Consider the following 23365-nt stretch of genomic DNA (forward strand, 5'->3'; position numbering starts at 1 on the left):
GAGAAGCCCGGAGTGAGTCCACAGGCCCCAACATTACCACATCATAACACTGTGTGCGTGCCTGCACACACTATCGCGCACGTACACACACACGCGTTCACACACACACACACACACACACACACACACACACACACACACACACACACACACACACACACACACACACACACACACACACACACACACACACACACACACATGCACGGTGCCGGAGAGCAGGTGAGATGGTGCTCGCACACGGCAGCGGGCCAGGCCGGGCAGCCAGCTCCTGACATTCTGACTATAATTAAGTCTGGCACGGACGGCGGCGGAGAGGGTGAGCCCGGAGCGAACATCATGGAGTCTCCACGGCAGGAAGCACAGAGATGTTAGCTCTGATCAATGGCTGGTAATCCGCCCGCACTACAATAAGCTCCGCGGCAGGTTTCAAAAGGCTATGTCGAATTAATTATTGCGTGATAAATGTATATATTTTACGATGCGTAATATCTACATTTTAGATAGGCCTATTGATTGAATATAATTTAACCTAGGGATATTTTCAAAACATCACACTGAAATCAGTGTTATGTTTTAATGATGTGTGTGTGTGTGTGTGTGTGTGTGTGTGTGTGTGTGTGTGTGTGTGTGTGTGTGTGTGGGGGGGGGGGGGGCTGGGGGGTCAGAACATAATGTAACAGTATTCAGGAGCATGGAACAAAGCGGGGGGGCTGACCTCAAACAGAAAACTGTGATACTCTTAATTAGACTGAAGCATGTTTCACCTTGGTGGAACTCTCTCTCTCTCTCTCTCTCTCCATCCCTTCATCTCTCCCTTTGCTCACTCTATTCCACTGCCTGCTCTCCCTCCCCCCCCCCCCCCCGCTCTCTCCTCTAACACTGGGGCCTTTTTCTCCTCTGTCACCAGTGGGGAGAGGAGAGAGAGACAGAGAGAGAGACAGAGGTGAGAGAGGAGAGAGAGAGAGAGAGAGAGAGAGAGAGAGAGAGAGAGGACAGAGTAGGAGAGAGGAGAATGCAATCAGTGGTTCAGAGCGTGTCTATTGTGGAGTGTGGCTGATGAGTTTCCCAGAGCAGATAATAGATTAAATTATTTACCCTCCCCCTCCTCCCCCCTGCATTGTGTGGAGGCAGGGAGGCAGGGAGGCTGAAGGCCACGATCACTCGCTGTCTTTCACAGATCTAATTTTTCTAATTAGTGCTTGAATGCGGTGCCCCCCCCAACCCGCCCCCCCTCCCCCCCCTCAGCCATAGTGCTCTTTTGTGACATACATTCCATGAGGCGGTCATGTGACCCTGTGGAAGAGGAGCCTCCACTTCCTTCATTGGCTGCATGGGCGCCGACCTAACAGCATAATAAGCGGCGTTTCTTTAATGGAGGGCGGTAGAGCGAGGCTCCGCCCCCGGCCGCCGTGGTGGTGGACCAGCGTGGGCTCATGGGGGATTCAACTGGTTTCTCTGAACACCACCAGTGGTCCCACTTGTCCATGGTTGCAGGACGTGTGGTGTTTAAACCAGGGGGGACGACACAGCGGGAGAGTCTGGGGGTTAGACGAAGGTAGTGGTCAATGGTCAGGTGGTCGTACACCTCAGAGACACACTAGGCTGGTGGTGGAGTGGTGTCTGGACTGGACTATTACCCAGACCCAGAACCTCATTATGGGGTGTAATGGACTACACCCAGAGCCTAATTATGATGTGTACTCGACTATACCCAGACCCTAATTATGATGTGTAACGGACTATACCCAGAACCTCATTATGGGGTGTAATGGACTACACCCAGACCCTAATTATGATGTGTAATGGACTATACCCAGACCCTCATTGTGATGTGTACTGGAATACACCCTGAACCTCATTATGGTGAACTGCAGGGGTATCACTTTTCTGCTCAGAGTCTAGACCCCGAGATTAGTGACAGTTGACCTGGACTGGTCAACAATCAATGATCATTATACAAGCTGGTCTGCTCCAGGGAGGCATTGGTGAGCAGTGGCTATGTTGGTGGACCAGGATCTTGGGTCTCTGTAGACCTGGCCTGGGGGTGTCTGTAGGCAGGGCCTATGGGTCTGGGTAGGCCAAACCTGGGGTTCTCTGAGGACCAGGTCTTGGGTCTTGGTGGACCAGGACTGGGGTGTTGGTGGACCAGGACTGGGGTGTTGGTGGACCGGGACTGGGGTGTTGGTGGACCAGGACTGGGGTGTTGGTGGACCGGGACTGGGGTGTTGGTGGACCGGGACTGGGGTGTTGGTGGACCGGGACTGGGGTGTTGGTGGACCAGGACTGGGGTGTTGGTGGACCAGGACTGGGGTGTTGGTGGACCAGGACTGGGGTGTTGGTGGACCAGGACTGGGGTGTTGGTGGACCAGGACTGGGGTGTTGGTGGACCAGGACTGGGGTGTTGGTGGACCAGGACTGGGGTGTTGGTGGACCGGCTCTGGGGGTCTTGGTGGACCAGGATTGGGGTGGTGGTGTGCGGGTTCTGGGGTGTGTTAGGCCGTCCTCCGCTGGCCCCTGGCGCTGCTGACAAAGGCTCCATTGAGGAGACGTTTGATGTGCGATCTTCACGCCCCGGTCCAGGAAACCGGAGTGGGCTTGAAAGGAACAGGTGCAACTAATTACAATCGATCCTTCCTCTCCGCTCTCGCTCTCGCTCTCGCTCTCGCTCTCTGCGGTCGGCGTCGCTTCTCCTCCTCACAGCAGATTATTTCCCAGGAGAAGTTCTCCTGGAAGGGAGAGCGACGCGCGCTGAGAGGATTCGGCACTCCTCGTCAAAACCCTGAAAGGAAGCAGCGAGAGGACGTCTGAGCCGGTCAATTCCAGAAGTCAAACTACACATTAAAAGCGTGTATTCTTGGCAGGCAAACGGCTTGAGCCGGCGTCGTCGCAGTAAGAGCGTCTTCTCAGGAAGGGGGGGGGGGATATTTAAAGTATAAAGGTAAGCGGGCAGATTGGTGTTGGCTGTGACGTCCAGAGGTTTGAGTGCAGGTTTGATAACCGGTGTTTTGGTCGGCATCCATTTAAATTCCCGTCTCCTCCAAGAGGCGTCTGACAGCTGACTCTTGGATTGCTGTTATTTTGAGACGCCTTTTACGAGATCGGGACTCGAAGATTTATTCTAAAGGAACATCTGCCAGGCTTTACACATCTGTCCCGCCACTTCTAGCCCGTCTTTCAGCCAACCAAAACACTCCTGTAGTGGAAGACAAAGAGGAAACGGATGATTTTCTAAAACGGTGATTCACTGTCGGACATTTTGTGACGAATGTCTCTTTTACCGCGGTCACTTCAGACGCGGGACGCAGCTGTGCAGGCCCTCAAGGATAAACCGTCCACACTAAGCGGCGTCATACAGGGGGCATTATGTTCAGGACCATTTGGCTTTAATTCCTGTTGTATTTCAAAATAAAAGCAATTTTTGGGTGGAGTTTCGAGTGCTGATCTTAACATTTGGCAACATATTTGTGAGATTTCCCTTTTTTTCGTAGCTAATCCTAGCTTAAAGTTGATTTTAACAGGAAAAAAACAAATTAATCCAGATATGACCTGTGGCCTAGCGTAGGACCACTGCCTCACATGAACTTTGTTCTATCTGAAACGGGAGAGGGCAGAATACTCTCTGACTGCACTGGGGTATTTATTATTTAACATTGAGAGAGGCTGCTGATTGTTTATCTCCTAGTTCATTGTGGATAAAAGGTATTGACAGGTAACACGCGTAGTGTAACCACATCCATACATGACTACAGGGATCTCATGATGGGATTTTGAGATTTGAAATATTATTAACATAGCATCATTGCTCTTATATGAGTCGATGTATTAATATATAACCTGTGTGTCTCCATGCTACTGGAGTGTAGATGTTCGCAGTTTGACCAGGACATACAGACAGATGTTCCTGAGATATCAATTTGACCTGGACATGTAGACAGATCTCAAATAACCTCTAGGCCTAAGTACGAGCAACCAGACACAAGCATGTTGAATCATGTAGAAATAAGTGACAACATCGTATGTGTTTGGACAGGACAGTGAAGACAGACAGGGAGGAGATTGGATTGAAAGAGAGGGAGGTTACCGTAGTCCTGAACCAAACCTGGACCAGTACACCGCCCATAGACCTGGACCAGTACACCGCCCATAGACCTGGACCAGTACACCGCCCATAGACCTGCATGGTGAGCCCACTAGTGGCTCAGCCACCCAGCCGCTGGTTATAAAACAACTGGAAAGACTGTTTGTGACGGCTTTACGTGTGAAGCATTACAGCTTTACAGGTCAGACCCCCCGACTCGACCCAGGTAGCCCAGACCCGAGACCTCCCCTGACCCGAGACCTCCCCTGACCCGAGACCTCCCCTGACCCGAGACATCCCCTGACCCGAGACCTCCCCTGACCCGAAACCTCCCCTGACCCGAGACCTCCCCTGACCCGAGACCTCCCCTGACCCGAGACCTCCCCTGACCCGAGACCTCCCCTGACCCGTGACCTCCCCTGACCCGAGACATCCCCTGACCCGAGACCTCCCCTGACCCGAGACCTCCCCTGACCCGAGACCTCCCCTGACCCGAGACCTCCCCCGACCCGAGACCTCCCCTGACCCGAGACATCCCCTGACCCGAGACCTCCCCTGACCCGAGACCTCCCCTGACCTGACCCGAGACCTCCCCTGACCCGAGACCTCCCCTGACCCGAGACCTCCCCTGACCCGAGACCTCCCCTGACCTGACCCGAGACCTCCCCTGACCTGTCCCGAGACCTCCCCTGACCCGAGACCTCCCCTGACCCGAGACCTCCCCTGACCCGAGACATCCCCTGACCCGAGACCTCCCCCGACCCGAGACCTCCCCTGACCCGAGACCTCCCCTGACCCGAGACCTCCCCTGACCCGAGACCTCCCCTGACCCGAGACCTCCCCTGACCCGAGACCACCCCTGACCCGGAACCACCCCTGACCCGAGACCTCCCCTGACCCGAGACCTCCCCTGACCCGGAACCACCCCTGACCCGAGACCTCCCCTGACCCGAGACCTCCCCTGACCCGAGACCTCCCCTGACCCGTGACCTCCCCTGACCCGAGACCTCCCCTGACCTGACCCGAGACCACCCCTGACCTGACCCGAGACCTCCCCTGACCTGACCCGAGACCTCCCCTGACCCGGAACCACCCCTGACCCGAGACATCCCCTGACCCGAGACCTCCCCCGACCCGAGACCTCCCCCGACCCGAGACCTCCCCTGACCCGAGACCTCCCCTGACCCGAGACCTCCCCTGACCCGTGACCTCCCCTGACCCGAGACCTCCCCTGACCCGAGACCTCCCCCGACCCGAGACCTCCCCCGACCCGAGACCTCCCCCGACCCGAGACCTCCCCTGACCCGAGACCTCCCCTGACCCGAGACCTCCCCTGACCCGAGACCACCCCTCTCTCGGACCGCCGTTGTGTGCGAGCGGAGAAAGCAAAACAATCTTCCAGCACCACGACGGGCATTACTTCATTATGAATCACAGCCCACATCTGTAACCCATCGGCACCAGGTGGCGGCGGCGGGCCCACAGTGCAGAGAGTGTTCACTAATGCCTGATCAACATGTGCTCCGCCAGGCTACGCTTCCCCTGGATATGAATCAGAGCCGGCTAATGCCTCACACATGGCGCCGCATATTAACATTAAACAATGAGGGGCCGAACAACCGGGCCCTTGTTACCCCAGCCTCCTTCCTCCTCCTCCTGCTCCTCCTCCTCCTCCTTGTCCTGCTCCTCGTCCTCCTGCTCCTCCTCCTGCTCCTGCTCCTCCTGCTCCTCCTCCTCCTCCTCCTCCTCGTTCCTGCTCCTCCTCCTCCTCCTCCTCCTGCTCCTCCTCCTCCTCCTCCTGCTCCTCCTGCTCCTCCTCCTCCTCCTCCTCCTCCTCCTGCTCCTCCTCCTTGTCCTGCTCCTCCTCCTTGTCCTGCTCCTCGTCCTCCTCGTCCTCCTGCTCCTCCTGCTCCTCCTGCTGCTCCTCCTCCTCCTCCTCCTCCTCCTCCTCTTCCTCCTCATCATACCCATCAGGATCCCGGGAGGTGCCGAGTTCCCCCGGAGCAGAACTCTGGTGTCACCACGTCCGGCCGTCGGCTGAAACCCGAGTCGGACGCCGTTTGACATGGAACCGAGCGGTCCTGCTCCGTCAGTCCGGCTCCGTCAGTCCGGCTCCGTCCAAACAGGTTTTTATTGTGTGAGAAGCCGCTTGTTTGTGGCACACCCCACCACCCCAACCTCCACCGGCACCGCCCCCCCCCCCCACCAGCTCTACCCCCACCTCCACCACCATCACCGTCCCCACCTCCTCCTCCACCCCCACCACCTCCTCCACCCCCACCTCCTCATAACGTCTGGCCGCTGTCAGGGTGCTGGGCGGCGTGGCGCGGGCCGCCCTGTTCCCAGGGAGCTCAAACAGATCTCCCCCTGAGAGCCGACCGCGGCACTGAGAGAAAGGGGACATCAAAATTGGCTCTTGTCATCGCGGTCCGGTATGATCCTCATTCGGCTCCGTCAACAGGCCCTGATCAAACAGGGATGTGTCTGCTGCCCCCGCAACCCCCGCCAACCCCACCCACCCAGAGTCCCTCGCTGTCCCACTGCAAACCCTTCCTCCACACGCCTCCCCCCCCCCCCCCCCCCCACCCAGACAAAGACCCCCTCTCTCCCTCGCCGACGTCAGATTATGGAGGGAAAAAACCAGAAACACACAACACACTTTTATGAGATTAACCCGCGTCTCTCGTTTCGTTACAAAGAAAGAGAGAATTGTTGTTCGGTCCCGATGAGCTGAAACGCACACAGCGGGAGGAAATGGTTTTGTGTTGTTGCTCTTGTTGTTGAAATAACACAATGTTTCCATGTCAGGAAATATCGAATTAAACACTTCTGTTGGAATGTTCACGGGCGGATATCACGTTTTACCAATTACGTTTTACAATACATGGTTCTCCCAAACTTCAAGACGAAATGTTACAGGTACTTAAAATCGTGTGAATTTTGTGTGTCTAAGAAAAGTGTTTAATTTGAAAACATAGTTGAGAAGATGAATAAGCAAATAAGAACATATTCGCTAAGTACTAGTAAGAGCAGGAAAGACATTTCAAAACTTTATTAGCACAGCTCGTTAGCACAATTAAGGTCTCCCAGACCCATTAGAGAACCATTACTTACCCTAAACCATTCAACGTACCAATGGAAAGCCTTCAAACCAGCAGGGAGGGGGGAGACACTGAGTGGGGGGGCGGGGGGGCGCAGTGTGCCCCGGCTGGGCAGAACAGGACGGAAACGAGTCCAGCCCAGACTAGACTCAGGAACAGATGTGAAGCCGGGCTCCGCTCTGCAGTACAGGAACCAGAATCAGAAGGAAAACAATGTGAAGGTTACGTGCAAACAAAGGAGAAAGGCCCAAAGTACAGGAGAGGGAGGTCAGCGTGTGGTCAGAGCACTGGTGGTCTCACAGCCTGGCCGCACAGCCATCCACCTGTCTGCCATACCTCCACCTGTCTCCCCTCCCTCCACCTGTCTCACCTCCCTCCACCTGTCTCCCATACCTCCACCTGTCCACAGAAGTGTGCAGCTTGTCGAGGAACAGCAGTGAACTAAAGAGATATTCACTCCACATCAGAATCCTAAACACCTCAACCGTTTGGTCATCTCTAAGTTCTCCCTTCTCGTTTTAAACCTATTTTCCGCCCTGCCACCAGATTGGTGTCTGGTACGTGTCCGTCCGTCCGGGGGCCGTCCGGGGTCCAGACGTGACGGGCGGCTGGGTCCGGCTCCGTATCGGGGTCTGATCGCAGGCCTCCGCGCGAGCAGCCGAGCTTTGCGATGGTAAAGAGGCTGTCGGATTGAAAGATTGAAGCCCACAGCCGCGCGGAGCTTAGCCCCCCCCCCCCACCCAAGCCCCCCCAACATCCGTACGACCGGCCAGCAAATAGCTCGGCACGGCAGCCGTGTCCGAAAGAGATTGGTTCTGGTCCCGGTCAGAGGAAACACTTATCTCTGGGCCATTACCCTTCATGCACAATGAACCAAATGAAAGATAGGGTCCGTAATCTGGTCCCGGTCAGACCTGAGATAAGGTGGACGCCAGCTGCTGTGGGGGGGCCTGTATGTAAATCCGATAAACAAAAGTGCTCCGGAGTGGAAGAACGATGATCAGGGCGGTCCCAGACTGGTCTCCAACCCGTCGCCTTCCTCAACACAGAGCAGGACGGACATGGAGCTGGCCGAATCAAGCTCTGAAATGCGGTTCACCTCGTCCACAGCGAGTCCTTGCTGACCACACAGGACCATGCCAGGCGATGTGAGCGCTGAGGCGGTCGTACGTCGGAGCGTAGCGCGCTGAGCGGTGGCGGGGGCTCCGTTGTGGCGCTCCGTGAGTCCTCTCCCTCCATTGTTCCTGCCCGTAATTGGCTGAGTGTCCCCGACACCAGAGCCACGTGCAGAACACCCTGATGAGGACCAGAGCCTCTGCTCTGTGAACAGCCAGAGGCTTCATTAGGGGCCGAGGGGCCCTCTCTCTCAGTCCGCTGTTGTCCTTTGTCGTTAACACACTTCTTTTTCACTAACTCTTTCACAGCCAAGAATCACTCGGCCAAATGATTTGAAATAGAGAAGGCTTTCTTTCATTGGATGAATGATTCAGAATGATGGTGGGTTCTGATTGGCCTGACGATAAGATCAAAGCAGGGTTCTGATTAGCCGTAGGTTAAAACAAAAGGCACTCTGATTGGTGATCGATCCGAATAAAGGCAGTCGTGATTGGTCGAAAGATTTGAATGATTGGCTGAGGGATAATAATAAAGATGGTATCGATGGTATCATGGAAGTCTTGGCAGAGCGGTTCTCCAGTTGGCCAGCAGTCCAGGGATGATTTTAATGTATTGTCATTGATATCTTGTACCAATGTACTGGAGGAGGCTCCTCTTAGCGTTGGCGTCAACCCAGGGGCGGAGTCTGGGGCGACGTCCAAAACGAGAATTATAAAAATAAAGGCTGCTCAACGATGGAACCAGCCAGCTCCATAACCCTGCTGGCAGGAGGATATCTGTGAGTAGAACCCCCATCCTCTCTCTCTCTCTCTGAACCCCATCCTCTCTCTCTCTCTGAACCCCATCCTCTCTCTCTCTCTCTGAACCCCATCCTCTCTCTCTCTCTGAACCCCATCCTCTCTCTCTCTCTCTGAACCCCATCCTCTCTCTCTCTCTGAACCCCATCCTCTCTCTCTCTCTCTCTCTCTCTGAACCCCATCCTCTCTCTCTCTCTCTCTGAACCCCATCCTCTCTCTCTCTCTGAACCCCATCCTCTCTCTCTCTCTCTCTCTCTCTGAACCCCATCCTCTCTCTCTCTCTCTCTGAACCCCATCCTCTCTCTCTCTCTGAACCCCATCCTCTCTCTCTCTCTCTGAACCCTAACTCCTGATCCTGACTCTGTTCTATGTTCTGAATAATAATGTGAAAAACTAGGTCAACCTTAAGGCCCTGACCCGAGTCAAAAGAACACATTGCTCTGATAAGTCAATAGGAGAACGTATGCAGTTAACCAGGGGTCATTACTGCAAATGAACACAAGACCATCATAATCTCACAGGACCTGGCTGACGCAACGGTTGGACAGAGCAGCAGCTGGGCTGTTTGACCCCCGACCAACACAGACCATCCTCAGTGTCCAGAGTTGACGGGTGGGAGATGACCTGTTTTCCTACGATGATGCATAACCCCTACCTGCTGCTCAATGACCTGCATCTGCGTTCACTGTAGCTCACCCTGCATAAAAGCATCTCCAAAATGACTCAATAAACACTAAACTTGAAGCATAAGTGCATTTGTGTGTTGTCATGCCATGACACTACACAAGTGGGGATCGGTTGTTGAAGCTAAAATACAGCCACTCCTCCTGAACATCAGCCACGCACTGTTTAGCTGTCTGTGGTTGCTCAGACTGTTTTCAGGAGGTTGTTTTCCTCTTTCCCAGGCTCATCGGTTCTTGATTTCACCTGGAGCAGCGGCTAATCAGCCCTTCATTAGCTGAGTAAACCTTACCATCGCGTCCTACAGCTGCTGCTGCACTGCGACGGTTCCCCGCGGGCCCCCCCGCGGTTCCTCGCGGACCCCCCGGGGGGCCCAGCCTCCGTACGCACGCGTCCCAGCGAGTCCACAGACCGGGTCGTGAGCAGAGCCCTGCTCCACGCCCCGTACGCTACGCTACACCGAGCCGCGGCCCAACGGCCCCTGACTAATCACTTGACCAAGGTGTGTTAAGAGCAACACCCCCCCCCCTGCCGCCCGTCACCTCGACAACGGCTTAATGACATTCATCGCCGTGGTGACGGAGGCGGCGGCGTGCGGGGCGCGCCCGCGGGCGTGTGGCGGGGGGCGCGGCGCCGTATGAGGGTGATAGAGGTAATCAGGGTGGAGAGAGGGCCCTCTCCGCGGGGACTTCCTCCAGGCAGAGTGCACCCACTTTTTAGAGCCCATTTGTCTTGTTAATGCTCCCCTCTGATTACCTGATTGCACTGGATGACTGTGGAGAAATCTGATTGCGTAAAATTATATAGAGCAAAACTTTTGATTGGGGAGGGATTTGCCAAGCAGAGCCTCCACCGGTGACAGGCTTTGTGAGATTTGGCCTCGCTGATTCGAAATCAGCAAAGTGTCACGTCCCATAATCGTAATCAGAACTTAATTTTTCGTTTTGTTCTCGGAGTTCAACTTTTTTTTTTTTTTGTTACAATCAAACTCTGGAGGTTTGTGCAACAAACAGAGTCTGGGGCGGAGGAGGAGGAGGTGGAGGAGAGAGAGGGAGAGAGAGAGGGAGAGGGAGAGAGGGGGAGGGAGAGAGAGGGAGGTGGAGGAGCAGAGGGAGGTGGAGGAGCAGAGAGAGAGAGGTGGAGGAGCAGACAGGGGTGGAGGAGCAGAGAGAGAGGTTGAGGAGCAGACAGAGGTGGAGGAGAGAGGCGGAGGAGCAGAGAGAGAGACAGAGGGAGGTGGAGGAGTCAGACAGAGAGGTGGAGGAGTCAGACGGAGAGGTGGAGGAGTCAGACGGAGAGGTGGAGGAGTCAGACAGAGAGGTGGAGGAGTCAGACGGAGAGGTGGAGTAGCAGAGAGAGAGGTGGAGGAGTCAGACAGAGAGGTGGAGGAGTCAGACAGAGGTGGAGGAGAGAGGTGGAGGAGCAGAGAGAGGTTGAGGAGCAGACAGAGGTGGAGGAGAGAGGCGGAGGAGCAGAGAGAGAGACAGAGGGAGGTGGAGGAGCAGAGAGAGAGGTGGAGGAGTCAGACAGAGAGGTGGAGGAGTCAGACGGAGAGGTGGAGGAGTCAGACAGAGAGGTGGAGGAGTCAGACAGAGAGGTGGAGGAGTCAGACAGAGGTGGAGGAGAGAGGTGGAGGAGCAGAGAGAGAGACAGAGGGAGGTGGAGGAGTCAGACAGAGAGGTGGAGGAGTCAGACAGAGAGGTGGAGGAGTCAGACGGAGAGGTGGAGGAGCAGAGAGAGACACAGAGGGAGGTGGAGGAGCAGAGAGAGAGGTGGAGGAGTCAGACAGAGAGGTGGAGGAGTCAGACGGAGAGGTGGAGTAGCAGAGAGAGAGGTGGAGGAGTCAGACAGAGAGGTGGAGGAGTCAGACAGAGGTGGAGGAGAGAGGTGGAGGAGCAGAGAGAGAGGTTGAGGAGCAGACAGAGGTGGAGGAGAGAGGCGGAGGAGCAGAGAGAGAGACAGAGGGAGGTGGAGGAGCAGAGAGAGAGGTGGAGGAGTCAGACAGAGAGGTGGAGGAGTCAGACGGAGAGGTGGAGGAGTCAGACAGAGAGGTGGAGGAGTCAGACAGAGAGGTGGAGGAGTCAGACAGAGGTGGAGGAGAGAGGTGGAGGAGCAGAGAGAGAGACAGAGGGAGGTGGAGGAGTCAGACAGAGAGGTGGAGGAGTCAGACAGAGAGGTGGAGGAGTCAGACGGAGAGGTGGAGGAGCAGAGAGAGACACAGAGGGAGGTGGAGGAGCAGAGAGAGAGGTGGAGGAGTCAGACAGAGAGGTGGAGGAGTCAGACGGAGAGGTGGAGGAGCAGAGAGAGACACAGAGGGAGGTGGAGGAGCAGAGAGAGAGGTGGAGGAGTCAGACAGAGAGGTGGAGGAGCAGAGAGAGAGACAGAGGGAGGTGGAGGAGCAGAGAGAGAGACAGAGGGAGGTGGAGGAGCAGAGAGAGAGGTGGAGGAGTCAGACGGAGAGGTGGAGGAGCAGAGAGGACTGAGGTCTCTAGACGACGGTGAGCTAATGATCAAAAACCAACTAGCTATCGCCTCCACGTCCAAGTGCTGTTGGCTTAATCAATACCACACTGATCACACAACACCTGATCAGTAATCATTGAAATTAGTGGAATGCCAATGTATAGAAGTTTATGTTTTATGCATTTATTTGACACATTTTTATGCTTTTTTATATCAGGCTCTCTAGACGTGACTTGACTTGAATTCCTACGAACCAAAGGCTCTTGAATCCCTTTCATGGGATCCATTCAGAACGACAGCCGATCTCTCCGTGAGAGAAACAGAGAAAGCTCTTCTTCAGACTCAAGTGCGCTCCCACACTCAACTCAGGAGACGTATCGCAAATAAACCTCCAGCAGAACTCAAGTGCCACGCGTCGTCATCATTTAATCTAATGCCGCCACATATGTCACGTCCATGTCGTCCGGTCAAATGGCTGATGAATGAATGAAAGGGTGACCCAATTACAACCACCGTTTACGCTCCATTCAATCTATCACTGTTTACTCCACGGTCAAAACCTAATTATACATAAGCATATGCTAAAAGTACACGAGTACAAGTGACTATGCAGCTCAAACGAACGATGATATCCAAACGTCCGCGATGATATTCCAGTGACACCGTCTCCGTCCTCCCGCCCGCGCTTCTATAGATCCACAACCCCTCTCATAACCCCTTAATTAGCTTGCTATTGATTGGCCACCAAACCAATTCACCATATTTCCCTGTGAATGTGGCTGCTGTGATTGGATGAATGTGTGGAGTGAGGGACACACAGGAAATGGGGAGCGTCTGGGTGAAAGGAGGGCAGATTAAACAGAGAATTGGAGATATGGATGGCTCTGTAATGATGTTAGCCTTCAGATGGTCCATCCTATGATGTAACATTGATTTTCTTTGTTCAAAGCTGGGCTGCTGAAAGACCTTGAGCATTAAAGGGCCTGACAGTGAATGTACATACAGCGCTCCGTTAAATGCACCACTCATAACTCGCTTTTTCATTTCAAATAAACCCAAATCGATCGAGCCCGGTTTAATATGTGCATTGTTTGCATCGCTCTCCTTAAATAACATTTAATAACGTTTTCGTTTTCTCTGTATGTGGCTCATAGTTCTGCTATGAGAGTTATTAAATAGTAAGGCATGCATCACACATATCCAATAAACAAATCATTATGTTAAAGTTCAACATAATGTTCAATTAAGTTTGTAATCTCGGTTTAAACTATTGACCTTTTGGTGGAATTTAATTTTGAATATTTTGTCACCGACATAAGCCATCCGTGATAAAATTGACAAATTATCCGAACACATGTATCCTTTTAAGATGAAATAAGAGTCACAGATGAATTTGCAAGATCGACTGGTACTGATAACATCATTATCATTATTACAAACACATGTTTTCAAAAAACCTTTTCTAAAAAAGAAAAGTTTAGAAGGAACCAGGGTGAATGGAGCTCTTGCAAACAAGGGCTCATGGGACTTGTAGTTTCTTACGTCTTCTCGTAAACTACGAATAGGGGCTTTAAAGTTAGGGTAGGCGATGTAAAGAAACCACTCATTGTAAGCTCGATTTTGAAAATAACAAACTGAAAAATAAATTTCTTCCGGCCTCCCTTCAAGGCCACTCCCCCAAAACAGATGACTAGCCTGCTAGCTTAGCAACAGGTCTGCAGCTGGCTACCTGCTAGCTTAAGCAACAGGTCTGCAAGAAGCCAGCTAGCTAGGTAAGTAGACAGACAAGTGAGCCATCCATTGGACAGGCTCAAAGGCCTGCGACAGTCAGAGGTACCGGATATTGTTCTTTTTTTATCCTAGCGTTTGATTTATCGATTACTGTCCTTATGCAAGGACAATTTGATAAATATGACAATAAATTGCCTACCCTTGCTTTAAACCAGCCCTGAACATCTGGAAAAGCAGTTGGGATGTTCTAGAGATTTGAATGACATGTTTTTGGGGCAATAAATATGAGTTTCTGTACCATTTCCAGATCCCCACTCAGCGGTACGACTCCACTGGCAGCAGTTCGGCCTCAGCATCATCTTTTTCTCCTTAAAATTCATCAAGATTAACAGGATTTCGATTTTTCCTGGAAAATGTACAATGGCAGTAAATTACCCAAACTGCTTTCCAGAGATGCTGCGCTGGATACTAAAGGGTGCGCACGTGACCCCTCCCTCATCCAGGACACAGGCAGTGGAGGTTAGTGTGTGTGTGTGTGTGTGTGTGTGTGTGTGTGTCTGAACCGTCTCTATTAATAAACTGTGAGGTGACCAGACAGAGAGCATCATGGGTCTTCATGGCTCTCCCTTCATGAATCTTTCCTTTTGAACCCAAAGAAGCTTGTTTTAAATTGTACATCTTCTTTAAAAACGGTTTAACAAACGTTCCTAAACTTCTCGGGCCTCTTACTTTCCGTCGTCTCCGGCGCTCTGTGTTCTCTTCCGACCGCCGCACGAGGAACGACGCGCCAGGAACGCCGCGCACGCCACCTGCACCCGACTAATAAAACTGTCACATGTGAATGAAGCGGGCTAGAAGAGGAGGTGGGAGGAGGGGGGGAGGAGGGGGGAGGTAACACAGATGTCCAAATAAAGTGTGAATGATTCATTTTGCCGAGATTAGCCGCATTCTTTCTCCCTTCCCAGGGTGCGGCGGGAGCGTCCTGGCTTTCAGACGCCCGGCGGATTGTCATCATAAATTGATTTTCCCTCTGAAAGACAAATTTAATTGCAAATGAAATCCAACAAAAAGAACAGGAATGTGTCTGTTTCTGCGTATTCATCACAGCTCCCTCCCCCCTCTCTCTCTCCCCTCTCTCGCTGGGTTCCCATGTCTCTCGCCCGTATGCCTGTGATCCAGAGTGTTCAAACTTAAATTAAGATCTCAGGCAAGATAAACAGTTAAAACCCGTTCCCATGGTTACCCATCACACAGTGTGGTGATTGCATTATAATCCGACAGCAATCAACTCTAAATGAGATGGGGGAGATAAGGGGGCTATTTCCCGTGTGGGGGCGTGTGTGTGTGTGGTAGTGTGTGTGTGTGTGTGTGTGTGGTAGTGTGTGTGTGTGTGTGTGTGTGTGTGTGGGGGGGGGGGCTTGTGTATGTGTGAGGGCTAGTGTGTGAGAGCCTGCATGTGCGTGTGCACGTGCGTGCGTGTGTGCGACTGTGTGTGTGTGTGTGTGTGTGTGTGTGTGTGTGTGTGTGTGTGTGTGTGTGTGTGTGTGTGTGTGTGTGTGCGTGTGTGTGTGTGTGTGTGTGTGTGTGCGTGTGGGTCTGTACGTGCGTGTGTGCGACAGGGAGAGCCAGGCAGAGTTGACTGTAGCGTGTTTCCTCCTTTGTTGGGCTCCAGTTGGTATTTCCCCTCCAATCACGCGGCTCCGTGTGGCGGCGGCGCGTGACTCCGAGGCCGCTGTTTTAACCAACATGGCGTCGTCGGGCGTGAGCGCCGAGTGGTGAACGGTGTGAGCGTTCTGAGCGTTCTGATTATGTGCGTTGAGAGTTCTTAGCAGTTAGCGTTGTGCGTTCTGAGCATGTGCATTGTGCGTTCTGAGCGGTTAGAGTTGTGCGTTCGGAACTTGATTGTGGTGCGTTGTGTGCGGTGAGCGTTCTCAAAGTTCTGGGCGTTGTGTTGTGAGCGTTGTCCGTTCTGAGCGTGTGCGGTCAGCGTTGTGGTGAGCGTTGTCCGTTCTGAGCGTGTGCGGTCAGCGTTGTGGTGAGCATTGTCCGTTCTGAGCGTTCTGAGCGTGTGCGGTTAGCGTTGTGTGCGGCGGACCCCGGTCCGAGCTCTGGAAGGCGTCCATTAGGCTTTAAGAAGCTTTCCTTTCGACAGCAGAGCAAACATTTGAACATCTGTCTCAATATTGCCTCTTCTCCAGTCATTTAATTAAAAAAATCTCACTCTTGGAATTTCAATAAAGAAATCTCCCTCTTAAATCCTCTGTTATTAGCTTGCAGATATGTATCGGCCAGTCACAGCTATACCTCACATCTTGGACTGGTTTGGACTGTGTGTGTGTGTGTGTGTGTGTGTGTATGTGTGTGTGTGTGTGTGTGTGTGTGTGTGTGTGTGTGTGTGTGTGTGTGTGTGTGTGTGTGTGTGTGTGTGTGTGTGTGTGTGTGTGTGTGTGTGTGTGTGTGTGTGTGTGTGTACCTGCTAATGAAATAAACTGGTGAAAAACAACCATAAAATGACACATGAAAGTTGTTCATACTCTTACGCTTTACAATGCGTGATTTACTTCTGAATTTACATGTGGTAAAACTTGGGACAGAGGGGAAGAGAAAGGGCAAGAGAGAGATTCAGATAGAGAATGAGGGGGAGAGGGAGAGAGAGAAGGGGGAAGGAGAGAGAGAGGGAGGGAGAGAAGAGTGGAGGAGGGAGGGAGGGATAGAGGAGAGAAAGGGAGGGAGAGAGGAGAGTATTAAAGAGGGGGAGAGAGTGAAGGGGAGAGAGACTGAGGGTTGGGAGTAAAGAGGGCGAGAGAGGGGAGGAGGGAAAGACTGACAGGGAGAAAGAGGTAGAGAGACGATGGGAGAGAGAGGGAGGAGAAGGGGGAGACTGAACCAAGGAAGGGGGGTGAGGTAGAGAAAGAGGGAGGGAAGAGAAAGAGGGGAAGGCAGGGGTTGAAGAGAGGGAGAGAGAGAGAGAGAGAGGGGGGAGAGGGGGGGGGAGAGAGGGAGGGAGGGAGAGAGAGAGGGAGGGAGGGGGGGGAGGGAGGGGGGGAGAGAGAGAGAGGGAGAGAGAGAGAGGGAGAGGGAGAGGGAGAGAGAGAGAGAGAGAGAGAGAGAGAGAGAGAGAGAGAGAGAGAGAGAGAGAGAGAGAGAGAGAGAGAGAGAGAGGCCAGCTATTGCCAGGCCTGAGGCAGACTTTGAGTAGCCGGAAACAATGAAGTCACATGTGACCCTCCACCCCAGCCCCCCCCCCCCCTCTCTCTCGCTCTCTCCTGTCTCCCCCCCCTCTCTGTCTCTCCTGTCTCCCCCCTCTCTCTCTCCTGTCTCCCCCCTCCTCTCTCCCCCTCTCTCTCTCTCTCCTTTCTCCCCCTCTCTCTCCTCTCTCCCCCCTCTCTCTCCTCTCTCCCCCCTCTCTCTTCTCTCTCCCCCCTCTCTCTCCTCTCTCCCCCCCTCTCTCTCCCTCTCCTGTCTCCCCCCCCTCTCTCTCCCTCCTGTCTCCCCCCCCTCTCTCTCCCTCCTCTCTCCCCCCCCTCTCTCTCTCTCCTCTCTCCCTCCTCTCCCCCCCCTCCCCCCCCTCTCTCCCCCCCTCCCCCCTCTCTCTCTCCTGTAGTATTAATTGAGTGCGTTGATAAGGGTAGATGGTTGATTCTATCTAAAGGCGGCGGTTCTATCAGGACCCGTGCTTTGGGGAGTGGTTTGAGTTCCCCTCAGGAATCAATCCGGCGTCTTATCTCCGGTGTTGACCGGCGCTGTAAAACAAAGCACACAGCTGGAGATGCCCGCCGCGATTGTGCGTCTTCATTGTGTGTTGTGTGGTTGTTTGTTGTACAGTTTGATGTTCCCATCCTACCTGTATAGGCCTCCTGCGGGCCTCATATAGCATGATGACCCCTGACCCCTCCAAGCTTATTAATGAAATCTAAAGTTGCTGTAGGTTGCTTTGCAGAAAGGTGTCTGCTAAATGTAGCAGCCATTCATAGTAACCCAAATGTATTATTTATCAGTACAGCCCCCCCCCAATGCTAAGCAATACACGATGAAGACATCTCCACCTGTGCACTTTGTATATATATATATCTATATACTGTATATGTAGGCTGTGTTGTGTACTCTGTGCTGCTCGCACCGCGGTTGTGTAAACGGCGTCTGTGTGGATGGGAAGTGAAGGAGCAGTCATTCACTAAAGTGAGGCTGGGAGCCAAATGAAAGATGGTTCCAATTAAAGGAATGGGTGTAAGCGTCTAATATAGTGTGTCCCTACCAGCCGCCGTAGCCTAATGCATCCCTGCTAATTCGGCCTGACGGATGAGTTTCACACTCCGCTCACGTGCGCAAGAATAATTGTGAGATTTATCTCGAGACGTGGCTCTCATTAAGGATTCACGACATTTCATTAAAGCAATATTGTTCTAGAAAGCGGCGCCGGCTGTTTGAGTCGGGGAGTGTGTGTGTGTGTGTGTGTGTGTGTGTGTGTGTGTGTGTGTGTGTGTGTGTGTGTGTGTGTGTGTGTGTGTGTGTGTGTGTGTGTGTGTGTGTGTGTGCAAGTATGCGTGTGTGTGGGTGTGAATAAAGGTGTTTGGCTATGTGTGCGTTGAGTGTGTTTGTGTATGTGTGTGTGCGTTGAGTGTGTGTGCATGTGTGAATGATGTTTGGTTGTGTTTTGTTTGTGTGTGTGTGTCTGTGTGTCCGTGCACGTTTATGTGTGTGAATGAGGTTTGTGTGTGTGTGTGTGTCTGTGTGTCCGTGCACGTGTATGTGTGTGAATGAGATTTGTGTGTGTGTGTGTGTGTGTGTGTGTGTGTGTGTGTGTGTGTGTCACTACGCTGCAGTGTTTATCCCTTAAGAGGAAACCGATCAGCAGACTGCGTTAACCGACCACTTAGATACGCAGAGAACGCTACATGCTAAACCCACCAAGTAAACACATGTTCACATACGACACACACGTGTCTGCATACAACACACACACACACTCAGAAGCACACACACACACACACACACACACACACACACACACACACACACACACACACACACACACACACACACACACACACACACACACACACACAAGCATATGCACGCACACACAAACACACATGCGCTCATTCACATCGAACACAAGCAGACTTTCGTGTCAAAAGCGCTTTCAGATTCTAACCCTCCGGTGACATCAGTACTGGGGGAGTCCGCCCGGATGTAGGAGGGGTTAGCCTCCCAGTGCGTCCACTGGGCAGACTGGGAGATCGATAGATGGATCATCTGGGGGGACACGCCCACTAGTGATGTTGAAGCCGGCCAGACAGAGCTTCAGTTCCTCTCTACAATATAATATATATATATATATATATATATATATATATATATATATATATATATATATATATATATATATATATATACAATATCATATATATATATATAGACAGTATAATATGGTTTGTGGGCCCAGAGCTCATCAGAGACCTCAGGGCAGCGTTGTGAAGTGGTTGTTCCTGCTCTCGCAGACGGCTTCACCACAATATTGCCTCTAATCAGATTCAACCGCTACAAATGCCTGCCGCTGATTGGTCGCATCAAGTCCACCTGACTGTGAAGGCCCCTCCCACTCTGTCAGAGTGTCAGGGAGATCATTACAATGTTTTACATTCAGAAACAGAGGCTTTATCCAAAGCGACTTACAATGAGTACATGTGTCAGAAGAAAGAGGAACAACGTTCGTGTCCAGACGTTGTGGGTCTTTATGTTGTAACGTGATCCATGTCAAAGAGGATTGTGTGTCCCCCCGTTGACGGACAATAAAGTTTTCCCCCTATGAACGGGGTCTGGTCTGGTCTGGTCTGGTCTGGTCTGGTCCGGTCTGGTCTGGTCCGGTCTGGTCCGGTCCGGTCTGGTCTGGTCTGGTCCGGTCCGGTCCGGTCCGGTCCGGTCCGGTCCGGTCTGGTCCGGTCCGGTCCGGTCCGGTCTGTGTGTCCCTCCCCACTCCAGAGGTCTGTCTGAGGGCTGCTGGGTCTGTAATGTAAAGTGTTTGTGAACAAGCAGCCAGTTACTCACTTAGCAGATCTCATTTGGAGATTGGAGGGCATGTACGTGCAGCGTGCACGCTCCCCGTGCACGCCCCTGAGAGGCTTGTTCTCTATCAGGAGATAATCACGGCTTTAATCTCCTGCATCAGTCAGGCCGGCTCACCCCCCCGTCTCTCTGCTGAGCAGATAGAGCGCACACACACACACACACATGCATGCACGCACGCACGCACACGCAACACATAGAACACTACCAGTACCAGTACGACAGAACCCTACCAGTACCAGTACCACAGACCAGTATCATAGTATCCTATGAATCCATGTTCAAAGTATTCCAGTAGCATCACATATTAGCCCCTTCTTCATCTGAAGTACTTTAAGTTGAGAGCGTTGAGACCCCCCCCCCCCCCCCCACACACTATTGTTGATGTTTATAATATACCAAGATAAACACAAACCAAACCCCCCCCCCACACACACACACGCACGCACGCACGCACGCACGCACGCACGCACGCACGCACGCACACTCACTCACTCACTCAAAGTCCCGGGTGCCCTTCCTCGTCGTAATTATTCCGCGGGAGGAAGAGGAGGAGGAGTGATTTCTCCTGCCCAGTTATGAAAAGCTCATTAAAACAGACCCGCAACAAACAGGGCGCTTTGGGAGGACCCCTTTCAATTCCGCTTCATAATTCTCCTCTGTTTTAATCATTTATATCAATTAATCATTCCTGGGAGAGCGGGACATTCACTGGCGTCCGTGGCGCGTTTTTGTTCGACTCGGTTTGAAGACGACGAGGAAGAGGAGGAGGATGAAGAGCCGGGAGAAGTCGTCTGCCAGAAGGGAAATCAAGTCGGAGCGGACGGAATAATTAAACAATTACACTCAAGAAGGACATATTCTTTATGAGTCTGATGTCTTCCTAATGAAGCCCCGGCGCGCTAATGAAGCCGTTTTGTCATGTAAAACTAATCTAATACCAAACTAAACTAATCTGCTCCCTGAATCTCAAGTCACTCTGAAGAGAGGCTCTCCAACTCTCCAGGAAAACTTCCCCGCTCCCCGCGGCCGGCTCCGGCCCCAGGGCTCCAGCAGGCTCGGACCTGCTGCGGCTCGTCTGATCTGTCTGATAGGGGGAACCCGGGGCTTCTCTGGGGGTAAAACGCTCTGTGAGCCGGGCAGCAGCGATGGTGATAGAGTGAACCTCCGTAACAAGCTATTTAAAAGTCATAAATCACACTACACTCTGCATTAGGGAACATGTCAGGAGCGAATTATCCCGAGTAAATATGTTGTAAAAGATGGCAAGTCTTTATCCGTTAGAAAAAAATTATATTGAATTTTTTTTTATATTGGGCGAATTTATAGTGTAGGATTAAATAAATTATCGGATTAAATAGCCATCGAGGTCTTTCAGATTATGGTCCAACCAGTGAACTAAAGATTAATTTAATGGGTTTGCGAATCAGCGGGGCATGCTGCAGTACCAGGAGCCGCCAGACGATGGCGCCATTACGTTCCGTAAGAGAGCATTTTTTATTAACGTTCACTTTGACTTCAGTACGATGAGAACGAGTCGTTCTTTTGGACATTTGAAAGGAGGAATAAACAAACACATATATTTCCGTGGTGAACACGACTGAACTGAGGTGTGTTTTGGGGGCACGTCACGTGATGTTGAAATGTAATCATTCTAATCAAAAATCAACACTTGGACAATGTTTCCTTTACAACCTCTCAACGCGTCTTTAACATATCCTCATTTACGAGAAGGATTGTTCACTTGGTTACATTACTATAACTATTATTATCATTATATATATTATAATTATAATTATTATAATAATATCACGATCCGATCTTAATCATGCTCTCCGCGTCCAGGAACGAAGACATAATAATAAACCACTTCGCTGATTGGCTGCCTTTGTTATTGCTCCTAAATCGACTGCGCGGTGATTGGATGCGGGTACCGTGACGTCAGCCGGCTAAAAGAGCTCTCCACCGGAGCCCTCCGTTCGTCAGCCACACATGCGGAGGCGCGCGTCGAAGACAGTGCGTGAAGCGGGTGTCTTGTGTGTGTACATGTGTGTGCGTGTGTGTGTGTTGCATCTTCAGACGCGTCTCGCTGCACACTTGTCGTTCTTGCGGAGGACATTACCGCCTGCGTGCGTCTCCACTTCCCCGGGCCATGGACCCGCTGCCCCGCAGAGCCCAGACCGACGCCCCGGCTCCGACACCACGGAACCTACCCGCTGGAAATACTATCTGAGAACTCCATTTGCGAAGTGTCACTTGGTTCCTGCGCTCCGGTCCGTGCGTCAGCCAGCTCTCCTCTCGGACCTGGAGGCCGTCTGTCCAGCGATACATCGGCCTAACTTTTTCTACTGTACGGACGTTTAAAGCCTTTTTATTCCGCTCCACGCAGTCCGATCTGACTCTCCGTCCCGTCAAACTCCGTCGTCAGATCCAACCATTACTCTTAAAAAGGACAAGCGAGGTGGGTGTCTATCCCCTACCCCCCTGTCCCCCGGTGTGCGGTGATGGTAGATGGTGTTAGATGGTGTGTTAGATGGTGTTAGATGTGCTGATCACAGTGGAGACACTCCGCTCCATCTAGAAAGGCTGTGTGTGTTTTAAAGAATGTTGGTGATATTTGATATCTTGTTTTCCCTCCTCCTCCACCCCCTTCCCATGCATCCCACGACCGCTCCGAAGCGCTCTCTATTCTACTCGTATATTATACCGCTGCATACTACTGTTGTACTACTGTGGTTATTCTACTACGATGGTTCTACTCCGTTTGACTCTATGTATTCTACGCTATTCAGCTAGGGTAGTTGTACTTAATTCTAGTTCTACTCTGTATTTTACGACAGTAGTTATATTCGGCTCCAGTAGTTATACGACAGTAATACTAATCTGTAGTCTACTTTGATTGGATTATATCGATTGGTCCCTGGTATAGAATAGGTCCATAGTCAAGGACTATAACACCATGTCCCTGTTGTGGTCTTCCAGAACTATAACAACCCGTCCTACCAGGTCCATGCATGCTCCTTGTAGACCAGGAGATTGGGGACTTTGTCCTGGTAGACCAGGAGTACTGGGACGTGTTCCTGGTAGACCGGGGTACTGGGACGTGGTCTTGATAGACCAGGGTACTGGGACATGGTCTTTATAGACCCGGGTACTGGGACGTGGTCTTGATAGACCAGGGTACTGGGACATGGTCTTTATAGACCCGGGTACTGGGACATGGTCTTTATAGACCCGGGTATTGGGACATGGTCTTGGTAGACTCGGGGTACTGGGATGTGGTCTTGGTAGACTCGGGGTACTGGGACGGGGTCCTGGTGGCTGCCCGC

The 23365-nt window shown here is 52.2% G+C and overlaps 1 protein-coding gene across 1 annotated transcript in view; it reads left to right on the forward strand.

Moving 5' to 3' along the window:
* The window catches only part of LOC130393537 (basic proline-rich protein-like), a gene marked incomplete at its 5' end in the record, with an annotated part of 100403 nt that overhangs the window by 34758 nt on the left and 42280 nt on the right, over positions 1–23365 (forward strand). Inside the window, one exon of the mRNA XM_056604212.1 lies at positions 5839–5933. Within this exon, the coding sequence (XP_056460187.1) occupies positions 5839–5933 (95 nt within the window). The remainder of the gene's footprint in view (positions 1–5838; positions 5934–23365) is intronic.

The sequence above is a fragment of the Gadus chalcogrammus genome, chromosome 12, assembly GCF_026213295.1.
Source record: "Gadus chalcogrammus isolate NIFS_2021 chromosome 12, NIFS_Gcha_1.0, whole genome shotgun sequence".
Classification (NCBI taxonomy): Eukaryota; Metazoa; Chordata; class Actinopteri; order Gadiformes; family Gadidae; genus Gadus; species Gadus chalcogrammus.